Here is a 23732-nt window from a genome sequence, read left to right on the forward strand (position 1 = left end):
TTCCAAGGGTGAGGACCAAAATGCATGGCGAGGCTGCATTCAGCCGTTTTGGTCCTCACCTTTGGAATAGCCTGCCAGAGGACGTCAGGTCTGCAGAGACTGTTGATATTTTTAAGAGGAAGCTCAAGACACACCTTTTTAGTTTGGCTTTCAACAACTTTTAAATAATTTATCTTTTCTTTTGATTGAAGATAATTCTATGTTTTGCTTTGAATGTTTTAAAGCACTTTGAGTTGCATTTTTATGTATGAAAAGTGCTATATAAATAAAATGTGATTGATTGATTGAATCAATCCTGAGGAGAGAGCGTCAAGCCGATACTCAAGTCCAACCATTTCTCTTCCCCTTAGTGAAAGACAAAGAGGAAGGGCCGATGGACTCGGAAGCCCGGCCAATGAAGGACGAGACCTTTGGAGAGTACAGGTTGGTCATGTTACGCGTGCGTCTGTTGATCGTCGTGTTGTGGATTTGGCATTCCATCCCGATTCCCTCCGCACTGTTCAACTTCCGGCTTGTCGCCCTCTTTTCTTCCTGATGCCTGCTCCTGCTTTGCAGATCTCTTGAAAGGTATGCTGTGGTTTCTAATCCCAACCCCAAATACCCTATTGGCCTATCTGCAACCTTTTCTTTGACCGCTTCGGCTCGCGTGTCGCTCGTGCTATTTTCTTTGAGAAAAGTCCCCCAGTCATTGCTCTCGTCCCACTCGCAGCGACCTGGAGGAGAAGCGCACCGCCAGCCAGCCATCCTTGTGCGAGGAGAGCAAGCTGTGCAGCGAGGACAACCTGAACTTCAACGGCAGCAGCTTGCTGACCACCGAGATCAACCTGGACGAGTCGCTGGCCAGCCAGCTCAGTCGGCCCAGCGAGGGCCCGGAGGTGCCGGGTAACTCCCCGCTTAACCCGGCCGCCAGCGCCCCGCCCAACCAAGTCGCCATCCTCGATTAACCTCCGCGCATCCGCGGAGGACCGTCTGACCAAAACATGTCAACGCATACGTGCCCGTACGCCCCTGTTCCCTGCTGAGTAGTTTGATGACCAAGACACAATCATTGTATGGCCAATTCAGATGCTGGTGGGTGTCATCGGATGGACGGGACTGTTTGTTTTGACCAAAGGCATGTCCAAAGTATTGGGCAATGTGACATACAGTAAATCTGACTAACCCAGACATGGAGAAATCCTTTAACTCTGCCTGATCTCTCTTCATCTGTGTAGTGTAGAACGTAAATGATTAACTTTCATCTATCGTCTTTATTTCTTGCCTCAAAAAAAAAAAATGAATGTTGTGAAGAAGAAATGATCAAAGGGCCTGCATGCAGAGCAGCTGCAGACTGAAAGGCAAACGTGATGGGACACAGCTGCTCTGCCGCATCTTTGGAATTTAAATCATGCGTTGTTGGGTTTCTTTTTTTTGTTGTTTTTTTTTTTAATGATTTCACACAATTTAAGTGCCACTGATTTTTTTTAGAACTGTGTAATCTTAATGTTGCATACCATTTCTATGAGCTAATCACGTTTCCATATAATATGTATATTCCCATATTAGCAGTGCTCCGATGGATCCGCCGGAAAAGTACGTGATCGGCGTAAGTCGATCAATGCCTTTCATTGCTTTCACGCCTTTCAACTGGGGACCAGCCTGTGTGCAGTGTAGCGTCCTTTCCTTTACACTGTACATTACAGACCAAACCTGCAACGGAATCCTAATATATGTTTGTGCATTTTCTGACCTGTCAATTTGAAATAATGTCCTGTGTTTGTATGAAAGAGGGATGGAAATTTGGATACAATGATTAAAAAAGATACATATATATATATATATATATATATATATATATATATATATATATATATATATATATATACATGAAAATGATCGTTAGTTAGTAACTCTGAACTTGAAAAATGTGCAGCTAAGTCATCTGATCGGAATCGTCCGATCCCTCTCACGGATGATCGGAATTGGCGGCATGAAACCCCGTTTGGGACACCCCTAATATATCGAAATGTACACTATGGGTCAAAAGTTTCGAGAAACTTTCTAGTGCTATTGAATGAGCAACTACACTAGTGTTCAAAAGTTTGGGGTCACCAAGAAATGGCTTTATTCTTGAAAGAAAAGAAGTTGTTTTTCAATGAAGATAACTTTAAACTAATCAGGAATACACTCTATACATTATCAACGTGGTAAATGACAATTTTAGCTGCAAATGTCTGGTTTTTGGTGCAATATCTACATAGGTGCATAGAGGCCCATTTCCAGCAACTATGACGCCAGTGTTCTAAAGGTACAAGGTGTTTGGCCATTGCGTCAGAAGAATATTAGAAAACCCTTGTGCAATCATCATTAGCACTAGAGAAGCTATAAAACGGACCTTCCTTTGAGTCGGTAGACTATCTGCAGCATCACATTTGTGGGGTCGATTAAAAGCTCAAAATGGCCGGAAAAAAAAAAGAATTTACATGTGATACTCAACAGTTGGTTCTTGTTCTTAGAAATTGCCAAGAAACTGATGATGATCCTACAAACGGTGTTTCAAAAATAAGGACATTTCTTGGTGACCCCAAACTTTTGAACAGTAGTGTATGTCCAAACCTTTGACTGGTAGTGTCTGTTGCATCTTCTCTTTGTTGACATATTTGACGGATTTGAGATGTTTTGGCACAGAGCATCAAAGTGAGGCTTCATAGCATTTCATGGCATAACTAACACACTAACACTGCGTCAAGGGGAGCTTGCTGTGAGTAGCATCTGGTGTACACGCTATATATATTTGCATCTCCATGTATCTATTTAGCCATATTGCAGTATTATCTAGCTCCCGGTCCTTACAAGTTCCTGTGCCTGCTGGGTTTGCATCGAGCACCAGATTGATGTCATAACTCCGTCATTGCGTGCAATGTAAAGATTGGAGATGATATTGTACATTTTGTGTCAAGAGCTATGTGTTGCTTTCTGTATCTAATTGTCTCTTTCTCGACACAGTCACAAGCTCCTTCTTTTGTTTGGGGGTGCTGCGCTGGCAGATAAAAGGGGTGGAGCCTTGCGGGTAAACGCCATGCACTCATTAATGCAGTTCAAGATTGCACAAAGGTGAAATGACTGGCAATCTGAATATAATAAAGGCAAATAGTTGGCATTTACACCGCATTCAGAGAATGTATTTTTTTTAGTGCTGACATTATGATTTCATTTCAGTCCTTACATTACAACAACAACAACATTTTCAGTAAACGTTATTTAGAATTTGGTGAGAATTTTAAATGGAACGACACGTTAAGTGTCAAAAAACTGTAAAAAAAAAAAAAAAGCAGAGTTGGAATTTTTTTTTTTAAATGGTCTTTCTAAATTTTTACAAAAATCCCCAATAATTAATATGGTGTAGTTTTTTTTCTCAATACAGGCACATCTATTGTTCTAAATTCAGAACTAGTCCGAATCCGTCTGTCATATGTATGTTTAAAATAGTCAATAAAAATAATAATCCGCAGCCATTCAAGAAACAAAAGTGTACTTCAATTCAAAATTTGGCCAGGGTATGAATAAGCTTGGGTTTTAAGAATAAGAATAAGAATAAGAATGCCTTTATTGATCCCACAGTGGGGAAATTTTCATTGTTACAGTAGCAAAGATATAGGTCACACAGGGGCGGCGGCATAATGTGGCCATTAATGTATAACATTGACGGCAAACATTTAGAATCAAACCTATGTAGATATACGCAGTAACATGTGTATATACACATGTGTATACACACCAACCTACATCTACATAAAAAATATGAGGAACACTCATTTCGGCCTGTACATAGTACAGAGGAAAAAATACTCTAAGTGACAGTGCTGCAGTGCTGTAGTGAAATGTAAGGAACAGCATTGGATAAAAATAAAACTAGACTAACAGTAGTGGGGAATGTTGAGTATTGCACGGTATTACAGTAGTGGGGAATATTGGGTATTGCACGATACGAGCTCAGGTGCAGGACTGCACAATTGCACTAATGACCGCCAGTTTGTAGAGACTACACAATGTTCTTGTTAAAGAGTCTGACAGCAGCAGGCAAGAAGGAACGGCGGAATCTCTCCTTTGCACAGCGAGGGTGTAACAGTCTGTCACTGAAGGTGCTGTGGAGTGCTGTTAGGGTGCCCTGGAGGGGGTGGTCCGGGTTGCCCAGCATTGATGACAGCTTGGCCAACATCCTCCTGTCCCCCACCGAGTCCACAGAGTCCAGGGAGCAGCCCAGGACAGAGCCGGCCCTCTTGACCAGTTTGTCCAGCCGCTTCTTGTCCCGGGCCGAGACGCCGCCTGCCCAGGTGACCGCTCCCTGGAAGATGACCGATGCAACCACCGAGTCATAAAAGTTCCTGAGGAGTGTCCCCTGAACCCCAAAAGACCTCAGTCTCCTGAGTAGGAAGAGTCTGCTCTGACTCTTCCTATAGAGGGCGTCTGTGTTGTCGCACCAGTCCAGTTTATTGTTCAGATGAACACCCAGGTACTTGTAAGTTGAGACTCTCTCAACATCTGTTCCCCGGATATTCACTGGTGCAGGTGAAGAGTGCTGGCGCCTACCGAAATCCACCACCATTTCTTTGGATTTCCCCGCATTGATCAGGAGGCGGTTCTGCTGGCACCAATCCACAAAACCCTGAGTAAGTTCTCTGTACTCCCGATCATCTCCGCCTGTGATGAGGCCGACAATCGCAGAGTCGTCAGAGAACTTCTGCAGGTGACAGGTAGGGGTGTTGTAGTTGAAGTCCGAGGTGTAGAGGGTGAACAGGAAGGGAGCCAAGACAGTTCCCTGTGGGGCCCCCGTGCTGCAGAGGAGCACGTCAGACACACAGTCCTGTGTCCTCACATACTGTGGCCGGTTTGTGAGGTAGTCCTGGATCCATGTGGTGAGGTGGTGCGCCACCCCCGCCCGCTCCAGCTTGTCTCCCAGTAGGGTGGGCTGGATGGTGTTGAAAGCACTGGAGAAATCAAAGAACATGATCCTCACAGTGCTCCCCGCCTTCTCCAGGTGGGAGAGTGAAGTGTGGAGGAGGTAGATGATGGCATCATCCACACTGATGCCAGGCTGGTATGCGAACTGGAGTGGGTCCATTGAGGAGCTCACCAGGGGGCGCAGGTGGACAAGGACCAGTCTCTCCAGGGTCTTCATCAGGTGAGACGTCAGCGCCACCGGTCTGAAGCTGTTGAGCTCCTTCGGGTGGGGGGTCTTTGGCACCGGGACCAGGCAGGATGTTTTCCATAGCTGGGGGACCCTGCCCAGCTTCAGGCTCAGGTTGAACATGTGCTGGACAATTCCACACAGCTGGTCTGCGCAGGATTTGAGGAGCTGGGGGCTGATGCCATCTGGACCCGCTGCCTTCCTCGCCTTCATCTTCTTCAGCTGGTTCCTCACCTGAGATGTTGTGAAGGCCAAGGCTGGACCTATGCCAGCTAAGCTACACTGGGTACAGGAGTTTGTTGGAGCTAATGAATTGAGCAGAACCTTTTTTCTCCCTTGAAAAGTGTAAATACGTACATCCCTGGAAGGAAATAATGTTATGATGAGCCTGACCACGAGCGCTTTAAAAATCTGAAGGTTGAACACTTCTGAGTGTCATCTGAAAGCAAACTGTCACTTTTCTTGTTGGTACCGCTGCTTTTCTTCTTGGCATATTACTGCAGTATAATGTGGCTGTTCAGCAAACTGAAAAAAAAGTCAAATAAAAAATAAAAATGGGAAAAGCATTGGCTGTAGATGTTTGCAAATTTGATGGAAAATCGTAAACTGTTTGTCTGTTAAGATTTACATTGCAATGAATGCTCGGTTTCCTGTCAACTGGCAGCGCGGCAGCAGTGGACACCTGACATGTCAAGGGATGCCGTTCACGCATCTTCTTCTTGGTTAGTTTCTGTACGCACGCACGCACTCGTTGACTTGACTGCCAATTCGTGTGCTTTTCATGTGTCAATGGGGAGGGCCGTTGTTCTTATGTTGAGCGCCCTTCCCTCCTTTTTATAGTTCCACAACAAGAACCAATAAAATATTAGTTTGCAGAAGAGCCTTTTTGGAGAGAGTTACGCGGAGTGGCTGCCCCACATCCAATTCTCCATGGGGCCAATTTAAGTGTAATTGCCTCATCGCCGCGACGTAACGGCCGGCCGGGATATATGAGCGGACAATAAAGTATGTGGAAGAATCGACGCCGTGCTTTATTTGTCAGCAGAGAGTTTTGACGTGCCTGAGAAAAAATGATCAGTGGATGACTTTGTACGTATGAGCGTGTCACACGTGCGTCCCACGTCGGCATCAGCGAGAGCTGCTGTTAAATTGGCCGAAGTATTCCCGAGTGGGTTTGTTGGTGTACAGCTGCTCGCGCAAATACTGCTGACTGAATGCGAGAGAAGAGAGAGAAAGACACAAAAGGAAGAAGCGCTAAGTATCATTTTGCACAGGCAGCCTGGAAAGGATTCTCCGGCCGTTTGCGCTCGCCGGCCGCTCACTGCGCTCGCTGCTCTTTGGCCAGCTGCTCGTTGAACTGGTCGGCCTGGATCCGCTTTGCTCTCCTGACTTGTGACGTTCTCCTTTCCTCTTGCCGGCCTTCGCTGGACGCTTTGAGGAGCTGGGAGTCCCAGGCGGCATCCCGCTTCTTCTCAAGATCACGCCGTCTCTTATCAGTGATGACAAAGAAATGGCTGTTAGAGCACCGCTGCCTTGAGGCACGGCTTTGTCCATCAATCAGTCAGCAGTTGGGTGAGACATTTGAGTGGCCCCTCAATGGCAATTCTACTGGCCATTGCATCGACTCATCTTTGTGGACTGCAAGCGGCAGCGCGGCATTTAGTGGTTACCAGATCTGCCTCGCAATCGATCGGGAGATGTGCGTTGGAACGTCTCAAGCTTGCATCCTCCCAAATCTCAACACACGCTCAATTCGTAATTGAGTCGTTCTTTGTCCGTGCTCTTTGATTGGCTGGCGGCCAGCAAGAAGTAAGAAACTTTCTCAGCCATGTCCTGTCCACGGCCTGGCTACAAGACTCCACCAGCCATCGCTGAACACGGACAAGCAGACCGCATCATGGCATTGTCTCGGCCCCCCAAAAACACCTTGCGCGGTTCAAAGGACGTTCAAATGTCCGCATAAGCGTGTTTGCAAATGTCGTGGCTCAGTGGAAGTTCCGCTAGCGTGGCCTACCTGTCTTTCAACGCACTGCGCCTCCCTTTGCCTGTAGATGGCGCTCAGCTGCTCGGGGCACACGCCCTTCCAACCGGCGGGCTTTCCTCCCTGCAGCTGGTTGACGGCCGCGTGCCAACCCTCTGTCAACGTGTGCCACTTTTCGGCAAGATTCTCCCTCTCCTCTCGCCGACGTGCCTCCTTCAGTCGCTCGGCCTGCTCCGTCGCCTGCACGGAGCAGCCGAATCAGGCTGTCGGCCCTGACCGCTCGTGGACTTCCCTGATGAATTTCAATTGCCACATTGGCGTTGACATCTCGAGAGCCTTTTAGGCACCGTTGCTAAGAGTGGGAATGAGCACGCATTCTCTTCTTTTCTTTTCTTTGTTTGAACGCGTGAGATATCGGTCATCGAGACCGATGATTGAGTAAACACGCAACAGATCTTGCACCGCAATCGCTGGCGTGGTAGCTGAGGCCGGCGTGCGGCCGGCCACTCCTCTGCCGGCACTCGAATCACTCTGACGCTCATGTAGCTCGTACGAATGCATTTTTGCGCTTATTTGATGACTCAGCAGCAGCGTCCTTCCGCACGTCAATCGGGACGTTTGATGGCAGCCAAATGCTCCATCGTGCAGGTCCAACTAGTTAGGAATTAGCGAGTTGTCTGGAAGTCGTCATTCAATTTCTTTGTTGTGTTCAATGTAACATTGGGATTGGCATCCCCATGACGCCAGGAGCTTGGCATCTAAGCATCCCTAGTTTGTTGACACCCTAGTGACAGTATATGATGCACAGTTCGTTAGCACGTTCTCCTGAAAAACTCCCTCAATTCGTTACGTTTGCTTACTTTTGCACCGTGCGCAGCAGTGGTCGTTAGAGGAACCACCGGCTGGTTCCATGCCGGCGGCCATGAAAAATACAACAAAAACGAGAGAGGGAGATGTAACAACGGCGCTGGAGGATTCAGCTGAGCGCATTCAGGCAAACGGCTGCTTAAAAAGGTGTCAGACGCACTTGGAAGGAGTTGAAACAAATGCTCAACACGCGTGTGTGCGTATTGTACCAGAGCTTGATTGTAGCGGTCCAAAGCAACCCGGGCAGCTTTTCCGCCTTTCTCCTCAGCATGGTGCCGCCGTCTCCATTTGAGGTCCAGCTGCAACACTTGTTCCTCCGCCAGCATCTCTGCGACACATGCGCGTGTTGCAAATCAACACCTGTTCACTCGCTCGCACGTACATAGCGGCTGGCTCCCTTGACCGGGCAACCAGGGCTGGCTGTGAGACCGAGCGGTCGTATGTCCAAGAAAGAATGACGCTCATTTGCCATTAACGTGGGTGTGTGCGGCCGGCGCCCAGCGCCCAGCGCCCAGGTGACCTTAGAGGGGAATACAACGCCTGTTTTCTCACTGTATGGTGCGGATGCTGTGAAATGAATGTGTCTTGCTGTCAGAATAATAATAATTGCACCTTGGGTTGAACTTTCTACTCGCCTCTGCGCTTGTCCTCTAAGCAGCGTCTCTCCTGTTGGAGTCTTTGTGCCAGCAGATCTCTTTCACTTTGTTTCATTTGTTCCCTCTTCCGTTTCGCCTCCACAGTATCTTCGCCCTACGGAACGCACAAATACGTTCGAGGCTTTATGAGTCATAGTCGTTGTTTCCGGCCATCAGGCACAGCCTACCCGAAAGAGCCGCATGCTGGAAGGCCCCAGTTCGGCCTCTGGGACAGTGATCCCGAATCCCCCCCCTCGGGCCGCACTTGAGACCGACATCACGGGAGTCTTGCGCATGCTGCCCGATGTTCCGATGCTGAGCCAGGCCAGCGTGCACAGCTTCTCGCGCTTTCCTTTCCTCGCTGTCTCCCTGCAAGAGCAAGAGCGCGTTTTCGCCTGGCAAGAGCGCGTTTTCTCCTGGGTCTGTTTGTTGAGTGCATCCAGGTCAAGGCCCATCACACGCAGCCTTGTATTGAAAATTCGAGCCTTGCGTCCAGCCTCGGCAGCCCGTCTCCGCTCCGCAGCCATCTCAATCGATTGATCAAGAGGGAATTTGACTTTGTACATTTTTTCTTTTTTTTTTTTAAATCTGCAAGGAGGGGTCACAGCATTGCAATTGTTTATAGCGTATGCATTTGGGAAAATCATTCATGAAGCCACAGGCCGTATTTTGGTGCATCTGCACAATCTAATTGATGTATAGCAAAGTATAGTATAGTAGTAGTAGTATAGCGTTTAAAAGTAAAAAGAAAACAACATTTTTTTAAATAAGTGGATTGGATAATGGATGGATAAAAAAGTATTCACAATTCAAGTGTATACCTCGTGCCTGCCTGCGTGGCTTTTCTCCGGGTACTCCGGTTTCCTCCCACATTCCAAAATCATGCATGGTAAGAATGATTGGACTCTCTAAATTGCCCCTAGGTGTGATTGTGAGTGCGGATGTTTGTCTCTGTGTGCCCTGCGATTGGCTGGCGACCAATTCAGGGTGTCCCCCGCCTACTGCCCGAAGACGGCTGGGATAGGCTCCGGCACGCCCGCCCCGCGACCCTTGTGAGGAGAGGCGCTATCGATAATGGATGGATGGATAGTGTATACCTTTAAATAATGCCTTTACAATATGACAATATTTGTTGTGTAGAAGTGAACTGCATTTAAAATATTTATCATGTAGCTATAACTAGTTAATTAATATATATATTATAAAGAGCTCTCTCTTTAAACTACAATCTTATTTGATTGTGCAAGATCGTGTTCATAGTCAAGCAGCACATTAGACTTTTGTTGATCCAGTAGGAGCATAACACAAAAAAGACGAAGAAAAAGAGATCATTACTGGGACACATGTACAGAAATGCAAGGGAAAGGACGCTATAGTTTGTTGCGTGTCCTGCACATGAAAGTGGTTTAATCGCCCAACATTTACCAAATGACGATGCGTAGTCAGTTTATCCATTATTGTGCACCTGTTCAAATTTCCCAGTAAAGCTACACTGAATCAGCAATGCCGTTGTATTGAGAACGGCACTCACCCTGTAAGATGAAATTTGTTTCAAAATCAAGGCAGTCGCTTGCGTAACACCACTCCGCTGTGTTTGTGGCCGTCTGTATCCATGGTAACGCCTAAAAGGTTCGTTAAATTAAAAAAAATCCAATGTTTTGGTTATGTGGTCAACTTGATTATATACAAAACAATACCAGTATTTACTTACTTATCATTATCACTTCGACTGCATTATATTTCCGAGAAGAAAAAAAAGTCAAGAGAAAACGCAGCATCTTGGATCTCGCGAGAAACTGCGAGTTTACAACTCTCGCGCTCAAAGCTTTTCCTGTTGGATCGTAAAATGGCGCATTGTTGTCACCGCTGCATCGTGTCCGAGTAGTCAAGATTATGACTGAATTGCAAAGCTTTACGACTAGATGCACGCCACGATGAGTTGGTCGTATCGTCTGGCATCAGACTGAGCAGAGACGCTTGTTTGCTTGCGTGCATGCTTTTGTTGTGAGAGCTCTTCCAGGCAGCTGACATCGCTAGCTAGCATTAGCTAAAACTAGCCTGATTTTATTGTTTTTTTTTTCTTCAGGTGAGCCGCATCATTTGCGGCGACTGAACTACCCCTACAATGGGTTACCTAAAACTCATAGAGATCGAAAACTTCAAGTCATACAAAGGTCGGCAAATCATCGGACCCTTTCATAAATTCACGGCGATCATCGGCCCCAACGGATCTGGTATGTTTGCTAATGCAAAGTGCTCGCAATCGCTGCAACTACAGCACAGCAAATGCATCGAATTGAGGTCGTATATAGTTTCGTTTCGTTTATTCATATGATAATATATATTCTGCATCAATAGTTGGCATGTCGTGGCCGCGTCTCTGCTGTACACTTCTTACATATTCAATTAGAAACAATTGCTCAACTTAATGATAATACGATCCTGTTTTTTTTTTTCATCTACAGTTGTCTATGTGTGTAAAAAAAAAAATGCTACTTGCCAACACCTCACAACTTGACAATCTACCGTGTCTGCAGGAAAGTCAAATCTTATGGATGCCATCAGCTTTGTATTGGCGGAGAAGACCAGTAACTTGCGTGTGAAGACTCTGAAGGATCTGATCCACGGGGCACCTGTTGGGAAGCCAGCTGCCAACAGAGCTCTTGTCAGTATGGTCTATCAGGAGGATAATGGAGAGGAACGCTCCTTCACCAGGATGATCATCGGTAGGAACCTACTTTGATGGTCACACTTGATGGTCTTCAGTTTTGTCTGAGACTAGTTTTTGAATTTTCTTGAGCAGGTTGACACAAACTTGCAGCCATCCGACATAATCTTGCGTTCTCCGAACGTTTGATCTATTGACTAATTATGTGGGCAGGTTCCTCCTCTGAATACCGCATCAACAACAAAGTGGTGGGCTTGCCCGATTACAGCGAGCAGCTGGAAAAACTTGGCATCCTCATCAAGGCTCGAAACTTCTTGGTTTTCCAGGTGAGCCAGAATACTTACGAGAATCATTTTTGTGTCCTTCCAAATGGCTCGGAATACCATCACAGTATTGGGCTGTCAGAGAATTGCATAACTGCCGTGTGGGAAAGAAGAGATTTATTTGTAAAGAGAGTGGTCATTCAAATAAATGAATGTGCTTTTTACACATGGTGTGGTGGTTTTGTTATTGTTTCTCTAGGGAGCCGTGGAATCTATTGCAATGAAGAACCCAAAGGAGCGCACGGCGCTGTTCGAGGAGATCTCGCGCTCAGGGGAGCTGGCCCAGGAGTATGACCGGAGGAAGAAGGAGATGGTGAAAGCAGAGGAGGACACACAGTTCAACTACCATCGCAAGAAGAACATTGCAGCCGAGCGCAAAGAGGCCAAGCAGGAGAAAGAGGAGGTGAATCCGTTGAACTCAATCCATATTTGTGCAGTACATTCATGTGCTGCGTACCCTGCTTGTATTTGGACTTTGGGCTTTTAGAAGTCCCGGTCTGGTTGAAGAAAGGGTTTGACGCCAATATTTACAGTTGCACGACTAAATTTCCCATTGAGACCAAATAAATCTGGAACAATACGTTCATAAAAGGCATGGTTTTGAGTAACATACATTTAATGTATTTGTCACACAAGCATAAAGATCTAACTTCACCAGCGGTTAGAAACCATTAAAATATGATTTCGAAACAATTTAATACTCTCTAAACATTGTATTAACTTTAATGGTAGTGGGGGAAAATCCCGATGTACCTCACATATGTCTTTTTTTTCTTCTCCTTTAACCCTTCTATGGTGTTAGTGGGTTTTTATTAAAAAAAAAAAAAAAAAAAAGACCTGAGGCATATCTTCTCTTCATGGTGATAACACATTGTTATTCTTTTTATTTATTTATTTATATATATATTTTTTAATTCCTTTTTATTAGGGAAAAAGTAGTAGCCCATGAATTCATAAATGTGACCTAACAAAGGTAAAGGGCAAACACTAACAATGTTCGTATGACTTGCAATTGGGATGTAGTAAATATCTGTTGAGTATTCACAGAAAAGGATAGCATTGAAAGGAAACTAGGAGCACCACACACAAGGGTTAAAGCACATCAAACGAACCTGCCACCTTTGTGTCTGCCCTCCATCTTTGATCCAGGCCGAGCGCTACCAGCGACTGAAGGACGAAGTGGCGAGGGCCAGCGTTCAGTTGCAGCTCTTCAAGCTCTACCACAACGAGACGGAGATCGAGAAGCTGAACAAAGAGCTGGCTCAGCGCAACAAGGAGATCGACAAGGACCGCAAGAGGATGGACCACGTGGAGGAGGAGCTGAAAGACAAGAAGAAGGAGCTCGGGAGGCTGATGAGGGAGCAGCAGACCATTGAGAAAGAGATCAAGTGAGTTACCGCTGTCTCGATGGAGGTTTGGCGCTTGGCTTTCCTCTTGCCGATGGCTCGGCTTCTGTCCGCAGAGAGAAGGACTCTGAGCTCAACCAGAAAAGGCCGCAGTACATCAAGGCAAAAGAGAACACTTCGCACAAGATCAAGAAGCTGGAGGCGGCCCGCAAATCGTTGCAGAATGCCCAAAAGATGTACAAGAAACGCAAGGCGGACATGGACGAGCTCGACAAGGAGATGAAAGCGGTGGAGCTTGCCAAGCAAGATTTTGAGGAGCGCATGGAGGAGGAAGCGCAGAGCCAGGGCCAGGACCTCACGCTGGAGGAGAACCAGGTACCATCGCCTCGGGTTTGGCATTATTGAGCCAAGGCGCGTCTTTTACATTGGAAATATACGGCACGAAAGGTCTGTACCCACGGAACGATGGCATCGCATCGACAGATGGGAGCGCCTAAGAAATGTGATAGGGGCATCCCTCGAAATTGGACAGCCCCAGCGTGAAAGACTTGCAACCACCGTCCGTGTGTGTTTCGCTTGCAGGTCAAGCAGTACCACCGGCTGAAGGAGGAGGCCAGCAAGCGTGCGGCCACCCTGGCTCAGGAGTTGGAGAAGTTCAACCGTGACCAGAAAGCTGACCAGGACCGCCTTGACTTGGAGGAGAGGAAGAAAGTGGAGACGGAGGTAATCGAGGCACCGCTGGAGCCCGTGCCACATTGCCACATGCAATGGCCTAAATCCCCCGCTTTTTCAGGCCAAAATCAAACAGAAGATTCGCGAGATTGAGGAGAACCAGAAGCGCATTGAGAAGTTGGAGGATTACATCACCACCAGCAGGTCTGCTACACTGCCCTGTGAAAAGCTGGTGGAGTAGGCTGAGCTCACACCTCCACCCTCGCTTACGCAGGCAGTCCCTGGACGAGCAGAAACGCATGGAGGAGGAGCTGACTGAGGAAGTGGAAATGGCCAAGAGGAGGATTGACGAGATCAACATGGAGCTCAACCAGGTCGGCGCAGTCCTTGCGTGCCCCGACTACAGATAGACCCATATGTTTTTTTCAGGGCCCGTACCGGTTATTAGGCCGCGAACCCATATTTGGGGCCGATTTTCATTTCTGTCAAAAAAGAAAATATTGGCCCCCAAAAAATGCATTCTTAACTCTGTTGAAACGTCTTCAAGAATACGTTTGTTGAACAATTTTTCACATTTGCATAATGTTGGCTTTTATTATGATTATTATGACTCTACATTTTGGACAATCGACATCTTTATCAAATTCTAACAAAAAGTTCAGGGAGCACCCAAGGTCGTCAGCATGTCTTTAAAAGTCAAAGTATATTTACAGTAAATGAAGTCCTCCAAAATTTCAAAATGACAAAAGTTTTAACTTTCACATGTCTTTGTTTTGATTTCAACACACTTTTAAATTGGTTTATTATCGGCCAAGAGTTTTTTTAAAAAAAAAAGGCGGATGCCGATATCCGTCAAGATCGGCCCGGCCGATAACCGCTCTTTCCCTGGTTCCGACGTCATCGTTAGCGTGTCGCCGTGTTTTGCTCCAAGGTCATGGAGCAGCTCGGCGACGCCAGGATCGACAGGCAGGAGAACAGTCGACAGCAACGCAAGGCTGAAATCATGGAGAGCATCAAACGGCTGTACCCCGGCTCAGTGGTGAGCGCTCCCCTTTCGCTCCTCTCCTGTCTTCCGCGCAAATTCCTCTCACGCCACACACGGCCTGCCCGCTTACTCTTTCTGCAGTACGGCCGCTTGATTGACTTGTGCCAGCCCACGCAGAAGAAGTACCAGATTGCTGTGACCAAAGTTTTGGGGAAGAACATGGACGCCATCATTGTTGATTCCGAGAAGACGGGCAGAGATTGTATCCAGTACATCAAGGAGCAGAGAGGAGAGCCCGAGACCTTCCTGCCTCTCGACTACCTGGAGGTGAAAGGCGCAGCAATTGTTGTGTTTCTCACCAATAATGCGGCGATGGGATTGGATTGGCCCTCTCATGGCCCAATAATCGCCCCCCCAAAAATGCAAGTGCAGACATACCAGGCACCCCATAATTGGAGCAAAACACCTCTTGATTTACTTGACCTCACTTATTCACCGGGATGCAATCGAAGACATTTGAGGTTTGCCACTACGAGAAAAAAAATCTCCAAATGTAGGGAGATGGAAGATCACGTCGTCGCTGTTGGACACTGTTTGTCCAAATATGCTCACTTTCACATTTTTTCCACAAATTGATACTACTGGTCTGTTTTTTTTTTTTTTGACACATTATTAACCAATTTAAAGTCTTCCAAATAGCAAGACAACAAATCCACCAAGTCTTTTGAACACTTCCACTATCGGGGAAGTGTGGTTGCACTCCGCCTCTTTCTCACTCCACGGAAGCCATGCGGCATTATGTCACCTCAAGATTGGAAGTACCGTATGCATGTTTTGTAAACAATAATGAGTGAAATTAGCTAAGAGAGATACATTTGCCAAAGTGCAAAAGTCTTGTTCAAAATGGATAACTGTAATGCTTTGCTGAAGAAGGAAGCGCCTCAGTCCATCCAAATTCGTGGCTGCCTGTTCAACTGCGATCTTAACCATTAGTCAAGAGATGAATTGATTGGCTTTGTTTTTTAATTTCCCCTCAATGCATATCGAATTGGCAGGAAGATTGCGCCCAACGGCGCCGAGGATAAAGTAGCTCAAAAGCCTTCTTGGGGTGCAGGGCACAGAACAGGTTTGCAAGTACAGTATGAGCCTGGTTTAAATATGACCGTGTTACTGTGGTGTTGTTGATCATTTGCTCATTCCAAACCCACTTCCCTTCATGCAAGATATCCAAAGATCATTTTTGCTTGACTTTATTTTGACCGCGCGCCGTCTTGTCTCATCACAGGTGAAGCCAACGGATGAGAAGCTTCGAGAGCTGCGAGGGGCCAAGCTGGTGATTGACGTGATCCGCTACGAGCCTCCTCACATCAAGAAAGCGCTGCAGTACGCATGCGGCAATGCGCTGGTGTGCGATAATGTGGAGGACGCCAGGAGGATTGCTTTCGGAGGCCCGTACAGGCACAAGGTACTCGCCGCGTTGACAAACGCTTCTCCGCGGAACACTTAGGTAGTACACTTGCACATGATCAGAGGGGATCCGGGACAAAAAAATTCTTCCTTGGCCAATGTGCAACCTTTGGGACGTTCCGCCAAAGGACGCGCTCGTGTATGCTTGTGGTGGTGGTTGTCACCAAACTTTGTGCTCACGCCGCTTTGGAGGAGAAGTGAGGGGCTAATGGCCCTTTCCTCCCAACCTCTCTTGGTGCGCCCACATGCAGACCGTGGCCCTGGATGGAACCCTTTTCCAGAAATCTGGCGTCATCTCGGGAGGAGCCAGCGACCTGAAGGCTAAGGCCAGACGCTGGGATGAGAAAGCGGTGGACAAGCTCAAAGAGAAGAAGGAGAAACTTACCGATGAGCTCAAGGTCAGTCGGCTTGTCTCTACTTTCAGGGTTTCCTTCATTTGCACTACTCTGACCACAAGGGGGTGCATGAAGACATTCTGCCAGGTGAAAACCAGGAGGCCGACGTGTTCTGCCTCTGGCTGTGAACGGTCGTCATGAAATGGCTCACAACAATGTTCTACTAACATCTCATTTCAGCCAAATTTTATTCATGCCCAACAAGGTTCTCATCGTTTGGGCTTTCTGTTTACCGTATCTTCCGGGCCAGAAGCTGCTACTTTTTTCCTAGGTTTTGAACCGTGCGGCTTATATAAAAAGGTGCGGCTATGGTTTTGAACCATGCGGCTTATATAAAAAGGTGCGGCTATTGTGTGGATTGTTCTTCCACCACTAGGGGCGCTCTAACGGGAATTAGAATAAAAACCAAGGGGAAACAATCAATGCATAGAAGAATACGCTACTTTTTTCTTGAGCAAATTGACAGTTAATTCTTTTCAAATCCTCACCCCCTCCATCATGGAACCCACACGAAGGAGTTGGTGTGATGCAAGTTTGAAGTCGAAGGCCATCGATGTTGCTATCCAGGAAGGAAAGCACGCAAACTTAGCATGGGTGAATCTATGGCGGGACGTTGGAGGCGGCAGCGGGAAGTCAAATGGTAATAAATAAATACCGGAGGTTATTTTCTCTCGCTTCAGTCAGCAAAGTTGCTGCCGTGTACAAAGGCACTGTTAGGAAAGAATCTCTTCAGGTACGTGCATGTACATTTGCAGTTCAGCATCGTTCTGTAAATGCAGTAAATATCTCATTTTTCAACATAGATAGGTGCGGCTTATTGCTTTTTCATTCTTTTGAAAAAAAATGGAGTGCGTGCGGCTTATATAAAGGTGCGGCTTATAGTTCAGAAAATACGGGAGCGGTATCACTCCGAAAAGGTTTGTGGGGGTTCAGCATATGCACGTGATCATAATCGTAACGTGATCAATTTGAGCCAGGAAAAAAAATCCTGCGCAGTGTTCTCCATAAAAGTATCATCAACAATCAAGCAAAGCAAGACACGTCTCTTGTTTGACAGGAGCAAATGAAGGCCAAGAGGAAAGAGGCGGAGCTGCGTCAGGTGCAGTCGCAGGCACACGGCCTGCAGATGAGGCTCAAGTATTCCCAGAGCGACCTGGAGCAGACCAAAACCCGCCACCTCTCTCTCAACATGCAGGTACCGCTTGTTTGAGCCGGCCCCGCCCTACGCCGCCCCGTCTCGCCCCGTCCCGCCCCTTTTCGACACGTTTTGTGGCCTGCAGGAGAAATCCAAGTTGGAGAGCGAACTGGCAAACTTTGGCCCTCGCATCAACGACATCAAGCGGATCATCCAGTCGCGCGAGCGGGAGATCACCGACCTCCGCGACCGCATGAACCTGGTCAGCCTGAAGCACAAAAGATGCGCTCTGCTCTTCCTTCAAATTGGTCATGTGCCGAGCGGGCCCGTACGATTCCTCAAATGCTTTTCAGGTGGAGGATGAGGTCTTTGTTGAGTTCTGCAAGGAGATCGGCGTGCGGAACATCCGAGAGTTTGAGGAGGAGAAGGTGAAGCGGCAGAATGAGATCGCCAAGAAGCGGTGAGTTAGTTCAGCCGGCGCTGCCTTCAATGTTGCCCCTTCAATCAGTTCCTGCCCAAGCTTGCAAGGTCACCGCGCTCCTTTCTCACCTCATCTTTCCCCGTGGAAATGAATGGAGATGCCATTCATCTCTTCCGGCCTCCTACTTTTCTTGTCGCAATAAGAAAAATGGCACTTTCTAATATTGTCAAATATTCTCAAACGTACGGTAATGTCATCCTTGAATCCAATGCCAACCGTTTTCTCCACATTCCCTGCTTCATTTCATTGGACATTGTGCCGCTCTTGCTGGTGTGCGCACCTTGGCCACCTGGGGGCAGTATAATGCAGACAGACAGGGAGACTCTCAGTATCTGCTCAGTGAGCTGCGGTGTCATTCTTTGCAGAGGATAAAGAATTGCTCACTACCTGCCAAACTCGAGTTGGCTGCCACCGTACGGCGTCTCATACTCGGTCTCAAATTCACCTTGACGAGCGCTCGCATCTCGGACAATTCTTCAATCCAAACGCTCATCTCGCAAGGCGCCGCCGTTTGTTTTCTTTGGAAGTATGAGTGACATGCAGTGAGGATGGAGTATTTTCTCAGTCTTGAGTTCGAGACCCAGAAGACCCGCCTGGGAATACAAGTGGACTACGAGAAAAACCAGCTGAAGGAGGACCAGGAGAAGGTCATGATGTGGGAGCAGACGGTCAAGAAGGACGAGGCCGAAATCGAACGACTGAAGAAGGTACGGGCGCGACGACGCTCCTTCGTCTCTCCGTTCCGCTCTGCCCGCTCTGCCTACGCGCTCTTGTTTTTGCGTCAGGAGGAGCACAGGCACATGAAGATCATTGACGAGACGATGGCGCAGCTGCAAGACCTGAAGAACCAGCACCTCACCAAGAAGTCGGAGGTCAACGACAAGAACCACGACATGGAGGAGATCCGCAAGAAACTGGGCGGCGCCAACAAGTAAGCCGCCTGCCGCAAGCAGCTCGTCCTTTGAGCGAGAGGCGTCCGCTACAAGGGCTCCTGTCGGTGCTTCCCAGGGAGCTGACGCAACTCCAGAAGGAAGTGACGGCCATCGAGACCAAACTGGAGCAGAAGCGCAGCGACCGCCACAACCTGCTGCAGGCCTGCAAAATGCAGGACATCAGGCTGCCCCTTCGCTCGGGCACCATGGACGACATCAGCCAGGGGGAGGTACGGAGCAGCGCCGTCGAGCGGGACTGCCGCGGCCCCCTCTCCGATCCTCTCTAATCCTCTCCGCTCCGCTCCTCTCCTGTCCTCAACACACCCCGCCCCCCATCCCCTCCCGTGTTGACTTAGGGGAGCTCGCAGACGGACGAGTCGAGCAGCCAGAGGACGTCCAGCAGCGTTCTGGCTAAAGAGGCGCTCATTGAGATCGACTACAGCAACCTGTCTGAAGATCTGAAGGCGAGACCCACCGCCGCACAGCAGGCTCACGTGACCTTGTTCTGGCTCGACACGCGTGCGCGCTCCTCGGCCGTCCTTCCTTCGATGACATTCTTGGCTTCGGAATGAGCACGTATTTGAAGTAGCATCCAATAGGACTTCGTTTCTATGGCGCATTTCAACAAAGCACTTACATAACAATAACGGGGCAGTCCGGCGGGCTCGTGGTGCGCGCTTGCGCTTCTCAGAGGTCTCGCCTTGAAATCTTCCCGTGTGGAGTTGACACGCTCCTCCCGCGCTTGTGCTCGCGGGTATTTTCCGGGTACTGCGACTCCCCTTGCGCGATTCACTCCTCGTCCTCCTCTTTTTGGAGATTGCGATACTTGACAGGGATGGGGCTTATTGGAAAGCGAGGAGGGGAGGGGTCACCATGAGCTCCATGAGCTCCATGAGCTCTTTGCACCGTGGAAAGACACGCGAAATAGGCGGCTGCAACTTGCCCAGTTAGCTTAGCGCTCCCCCGGTAGTATGGCTGCCAGCTCTTCCGGTTCTGTGGTCGCGCGTGCTTGCCTTTGAAAGAGTTTTGCCCGCGACGCAAGAAGTCCCCGTTTCCCCGCAGGACACCTTGTCAGAAGAGGAGATCAAGGCGGAGACCAACACGCTGCAGCAGCGTCTGAACGAGCAGCAGAGCATCCTGCAGAGGATCAGCGCCCCCAACATGAAGGCCATGGAGAAGCTGGAGAGCGTCAGGGACAAGTTCCAAGAGACCAGCGACGGTGAGCCGCCCACGAGGCCCATTTCTAGCGCCGGCCACGAGGCCCATTTCTAGCGCCGCCCACGAGGCCCGCTTCTAGCGCCGCCCACGAGGCCACGTGTGACGACCGCCGCCTTTTTGCACGCAGAGTTTGAGGCCGCTCGCAAGAGGGCCAAGAAGGCCAAGCAGGCCTTCGAGCAGATCAAGAAGGAACGCTTTGATCGCTTCAATACCTGCTTCGAATTGGTGTCCAACAACATCGACGAGATCTACAAGGCCCTCTCGCGCAACAGCAGCGCTCAGGTAGTGTGCGCTCTCGCTCGGCCTTCGCCGCCGCTTGCAGACGTCACGCGTGAAGCGTCCGAGGTCACACTTCCAAAGTAAACCCATCGAAAAATCGAGATCCAATGAGGATATGTGCTCATCCTAGTCTGTCGCCGATATTTGCTGTTGTCGAAATGCCTTTGCGGTTGGCTCCAAAAGTACACTAGCCTAACGCCCGCAATAACTGCTGCGATGACACATAAGGCCGTACGGGTTCTTCTGAATCCTCAAATAGGATATGCAAAGGTCTTCAAGATGGATCGAGCAGCTGAGAAAAAAAGATCTCACTCAGTATGAAGGTCGATTTAGGTTGTTTGCTTAAGAAATTGCTTTGGCATATGTAGTCGCTTTGTTCATATACATTTGAGCGCCAATTGGCACCAAACGTTGTTTCGTCAAGGAAAGGGTGGGAAACGTTGGCGCGCCGACGTCGCGTAACAAGTCGGACTTGAGGCGCGACAATTTCACTACAGCGCTTTGCGAAAGGCGACGCGGTTCCCGTCCGTCACCAGCACGCGCGCCTTCCTTCCGCAGGCTTTCCTCGGTCCGGAAAATCCCGAGGAGCCGTACTTGGACGGCATCAACTACAACTGCGTGGCTCCCGGCAAGCGCTTCCGGCCCATGGATAACCTGTCTGGGGGAGAGAAGACTGTGGCGGCCCTGGCGCTGCTCTTCGCCATTCACAGGTGAGACAAACGCGGGCCAAATATCCCCCGGAGGCCACATGGGCTGCTGACCTTTTCTCCCGCTGGCCTCAGCTACAAACCCGCCCCCTTCTTTGTGCTGGATGAGATTGACGCCGCGCTCGACAACACCAACATTGGCAAGGTCTGTCCCCAAGTCACCGCCTACCTTTACGTGGACCGAATGTCTCTACGCCGATCGGAGTTTGGATTCAAATTGTGATCGGAAGCACTCTTTCCATGGACACTAAAATTGATCCGATTCGGATTTGCCGGCTCGCGCATCACACGTTTGTTGGGAACAAATCATTTTGCCGTGCAGATTCACCGAATGTAGCGGAAACGGAAGACGTCGTAACGTGTCAACACGGCATGGCTCCGTCCATTTGCACTTTAAACATTAGCGTTATTTTGCGCATTTTTCCCCATTTCCACTGACCTCACAGACATGCACGGTAAACAGGCTTTGTTCCGAAATTTCGGAAGGAATGTTTTCATGCGCGCCAATGGGATTGTCCATCGACATAAAACGCCCCTCTGGTTCGGAATAAAATCTTGACGGCAATGGGCTCGATCGGGTGGGAATATTCCGAACGGGGTGTGCTCATGAAGCATTTGTATTGCGATCAGGCGTTTGAATCCGAATAAATGTGTCCGTGTAAATGTAGCCATTGATTGCTGCTGCTGCTGCTGCTGCTGTTGTCGTCGTCATTGCAAATGAATCCTCCGTTCCCCTCCCAAGGTGGCCAACTACATCAAAGACCAGTCCGTGCTCAACTTCCAGGCCATCGTCATCTCCCTGAAGGAGGAGTTTTACACCAAAGCCGACTCGCTCATCGGGGTTTATCCGGAGGTGCGGAGCTTTTCTTCCAGCCACGTCTCCTTCGACGTCCTGTAGTGATGTCAATCCGGCAGTATTTCTCGTTTAGAATTTTTTTCTCCTACATTTTAAAATGCTTCCCTCCCCTCAGATTTTTCAGTCAAAATACACAAAGTTCCGGTAATTGTAAGCCTTCCAACAGCTGCTCCTTGAACCCGCAAGTAGAGCGTAGACTGCGGTGTGCGCCCATTAATAACAATCAATTCCACACAACAAACACCGTTCGTAACTGATTTTCTAGCCCAAAGCTAAAGTTGCGCGGCTTGTCTTCTCCCTTCTCGCCCACAGCAAGGAGACTGTGTCATCAGCAAAGTGCTCACCTTTGACCTCGTCCAGTATCCCGACGCCAACCCGAACCCCAACGAGTAGGACGAACTCTCCCGTCACTAGAAACTCTCCAGAAACGTTCATTCCTTCATTTTGTTCTGTACTCTGTAGCATCATATTTGCCATCACTGTTTTATAATGTATGTTTGGATATGCTATTCTAGGAAATGCTTTTTCTGTTAGTTTTTTGTAATAGTAGTAGTTATTGGTTGTGCCTCAGACAGTTACAAGCAGATTATATGTACACAAATGACTCCAACATTTGTTTTCAGTTAGTACTCTTGAGAATCTCCTGGAAATGAATACAAAGTAAAAGTGACAATTGTTTTCAGAACTTTTTTGTCATCGGAAGTGCGATGTCAAGCTTTGCCTTTTACATTTAGGTTTGTGCTGCTTAATATGCACGGTGGCGTTACAATATGATTATGGCTTTGTGCTGGATTGTGGAGCCCAACAGTCATCACCAAGAACGCAGGATTTAAATTTTTTTTTTTTTTAATATCTGCGATGTGTTTCTATTCCCCCGAGCATAATTCTCAACGTCCGTTAGGCAAATGGAAAGCTTCCTGCAAGTGAGGCAGTTTCCCCTCCGGTGTCTTTCCTCGACCGCCTTGCTTTCTACAAATAAAAACGGAATGACTTAAAATGCTCTCACATTTACTTTCCGAATGGAGCATTTACTGGCATTGTCTTTCCTTCCTCGAAGCGCACAGCAGCTTCGCGACAGTCCCGAATGCTTGCGCTGCACACTGCACGACAGTCATTCCTTTCCATAAGCAGAGTTGGCGCCGCTAGTCAAGACTATTTCAAGAGAGGCTCACTTTGCAAGGAGAAACTTCTGCAGGGGGCAGCAGCGTCCAAGCAAGCTCACAGCCATGCCAATTTATTAGCGACACAAATAATGAGGTATACCCTGCCACAAATGGAGCGTACACTTGTGCTCCTTTTTATTCGCAATAGCCACTCGTCCCCGTTGCTATGTGTCACTTTTGCTCCGCTTGCAGGAAAAAAAAAAGATCAGCGCGCAAAATGAATCATAAAGTTGGGGATATGATTCCTGCCCCTGTGCTATTGTTAAAACCAGAATAATATAGCAGCCCTATAAATCAAAACAAAGTCGAAAAATGGGAGTTTCCCAGTACCTTCACAAATGGCTGATTTGAAATAGTACCAAAAGACTTTGCATTTCTGCGCAAAACATGTATAGGGCGTAATGTGAGTGTCATAAGGTGAACGAACGTAGGCTGAAACGTACAGAGGTGCGCAT

General features: G+C 48.2%; 3 protein-coding genes across 7 annotated transcripts in view; 2 read left to right on the forward strand and 1 right to left on the reverse strand.

The window, feature by feature from the left end:
- l1cama (L1 cell adhesion molecule, paralog a) overlaps positions 1–3143 on the forward strand; it is a 44898-nt gene extending 41755 nt beyond the window's left edge. For 3 of the 5 annotated variants that reach the window (XM_086042233.1, XM_086042241.1, XM_086042224.1), the window contains exons 27-28: positions 351–423; positions 556–3143. In XM_086042233.1, coding sequence (XP_085898359.1) covers positions 351–423; positions 556–886 — 404 coding nt within the window. In that variant the 3' untranslated portion in view covers positions 887–3143. The remainder of the gene's footprint in view (positions 1–350; positions 424–555) is intronic. The other 2 variants (XM_086042250.1, XM_086042259.1) reach the window with 2 other exon arrangements.
- A 3030-nt stretch (positions 3144–6173) lies between these two features.
- Positions 6174–9382, reverse strand: ribc1 (RIB43A domain with coiled-coils 1). The gene is given in 8 exon segments (XM_086042278.1): positions 6174–6377; positions 6490–6656; positions 7182–7388; positions 8225–8343; positions 8651–8765; positions 8839–8889; positions 8891–9030; positions 9033–9382. Coding segments are annotated over 8 exon segments (1146 nt in total). The 5' UTR covers positions 9298–9382; the 3' UTR covers positions 6174–6295.
- A 1080-nt stretch (positions 9383–10462) lies between these two features.
- On the forward strand, positions 10463–23111 carry smc1a (structural maintenance of chromosomes 1A). The gene is made up of 26 exons (XM_086042267.1): positions 10463–10884; positions 11188–11376; positions 11532–11644; positions 11841–12044; positions 12791–13029; positions 13104–13362; positions 13570–13710; positions 13781–13863; positions 13934–14033; positions 14591–14698; positions 14786–14971; positions 15930–16109; positions 16363–16509; positions 17564–17701; positions 17787–17903; positions 17995–18101; positions 18688–18829; positions 18908–19053; positions 19131–19284; positions 19411–19518; positions 20117–20273; positions 20400–20554; positions 21110–21261; positions 21334–21403; positions 22001–22111; positions 22427–23111. The coding sequence occupies exons 1-26, from the start codon at positions 10776–10778 to the stop codon at positions 22505–22507; spliced, it is 3696 nt and encodes a 1231-aa protein (XP_085898393.1). The 5' UTR covers positions 10463–10775; the 3' UTR covers positions 22508–23111.
- The last annotated feature ends 621 nt before the right edge of the window (positions 23112–23732 follow it).

This window comes from Filicampus tigris, chromosome 1, assembly GCF_054856515.1.
Source record: "Filicampus tigris isolate MCC_2025a chromosome 1, RoL_Ftig_1.0, whole genome shotgun sequence".
Classification (NCBI taxonomy): Eukaryota; Metazoa; Chordata; class Actinopteri; order Syngnathiformes; family Syngnathidae; genus Filicampus; species Filicampus tigris.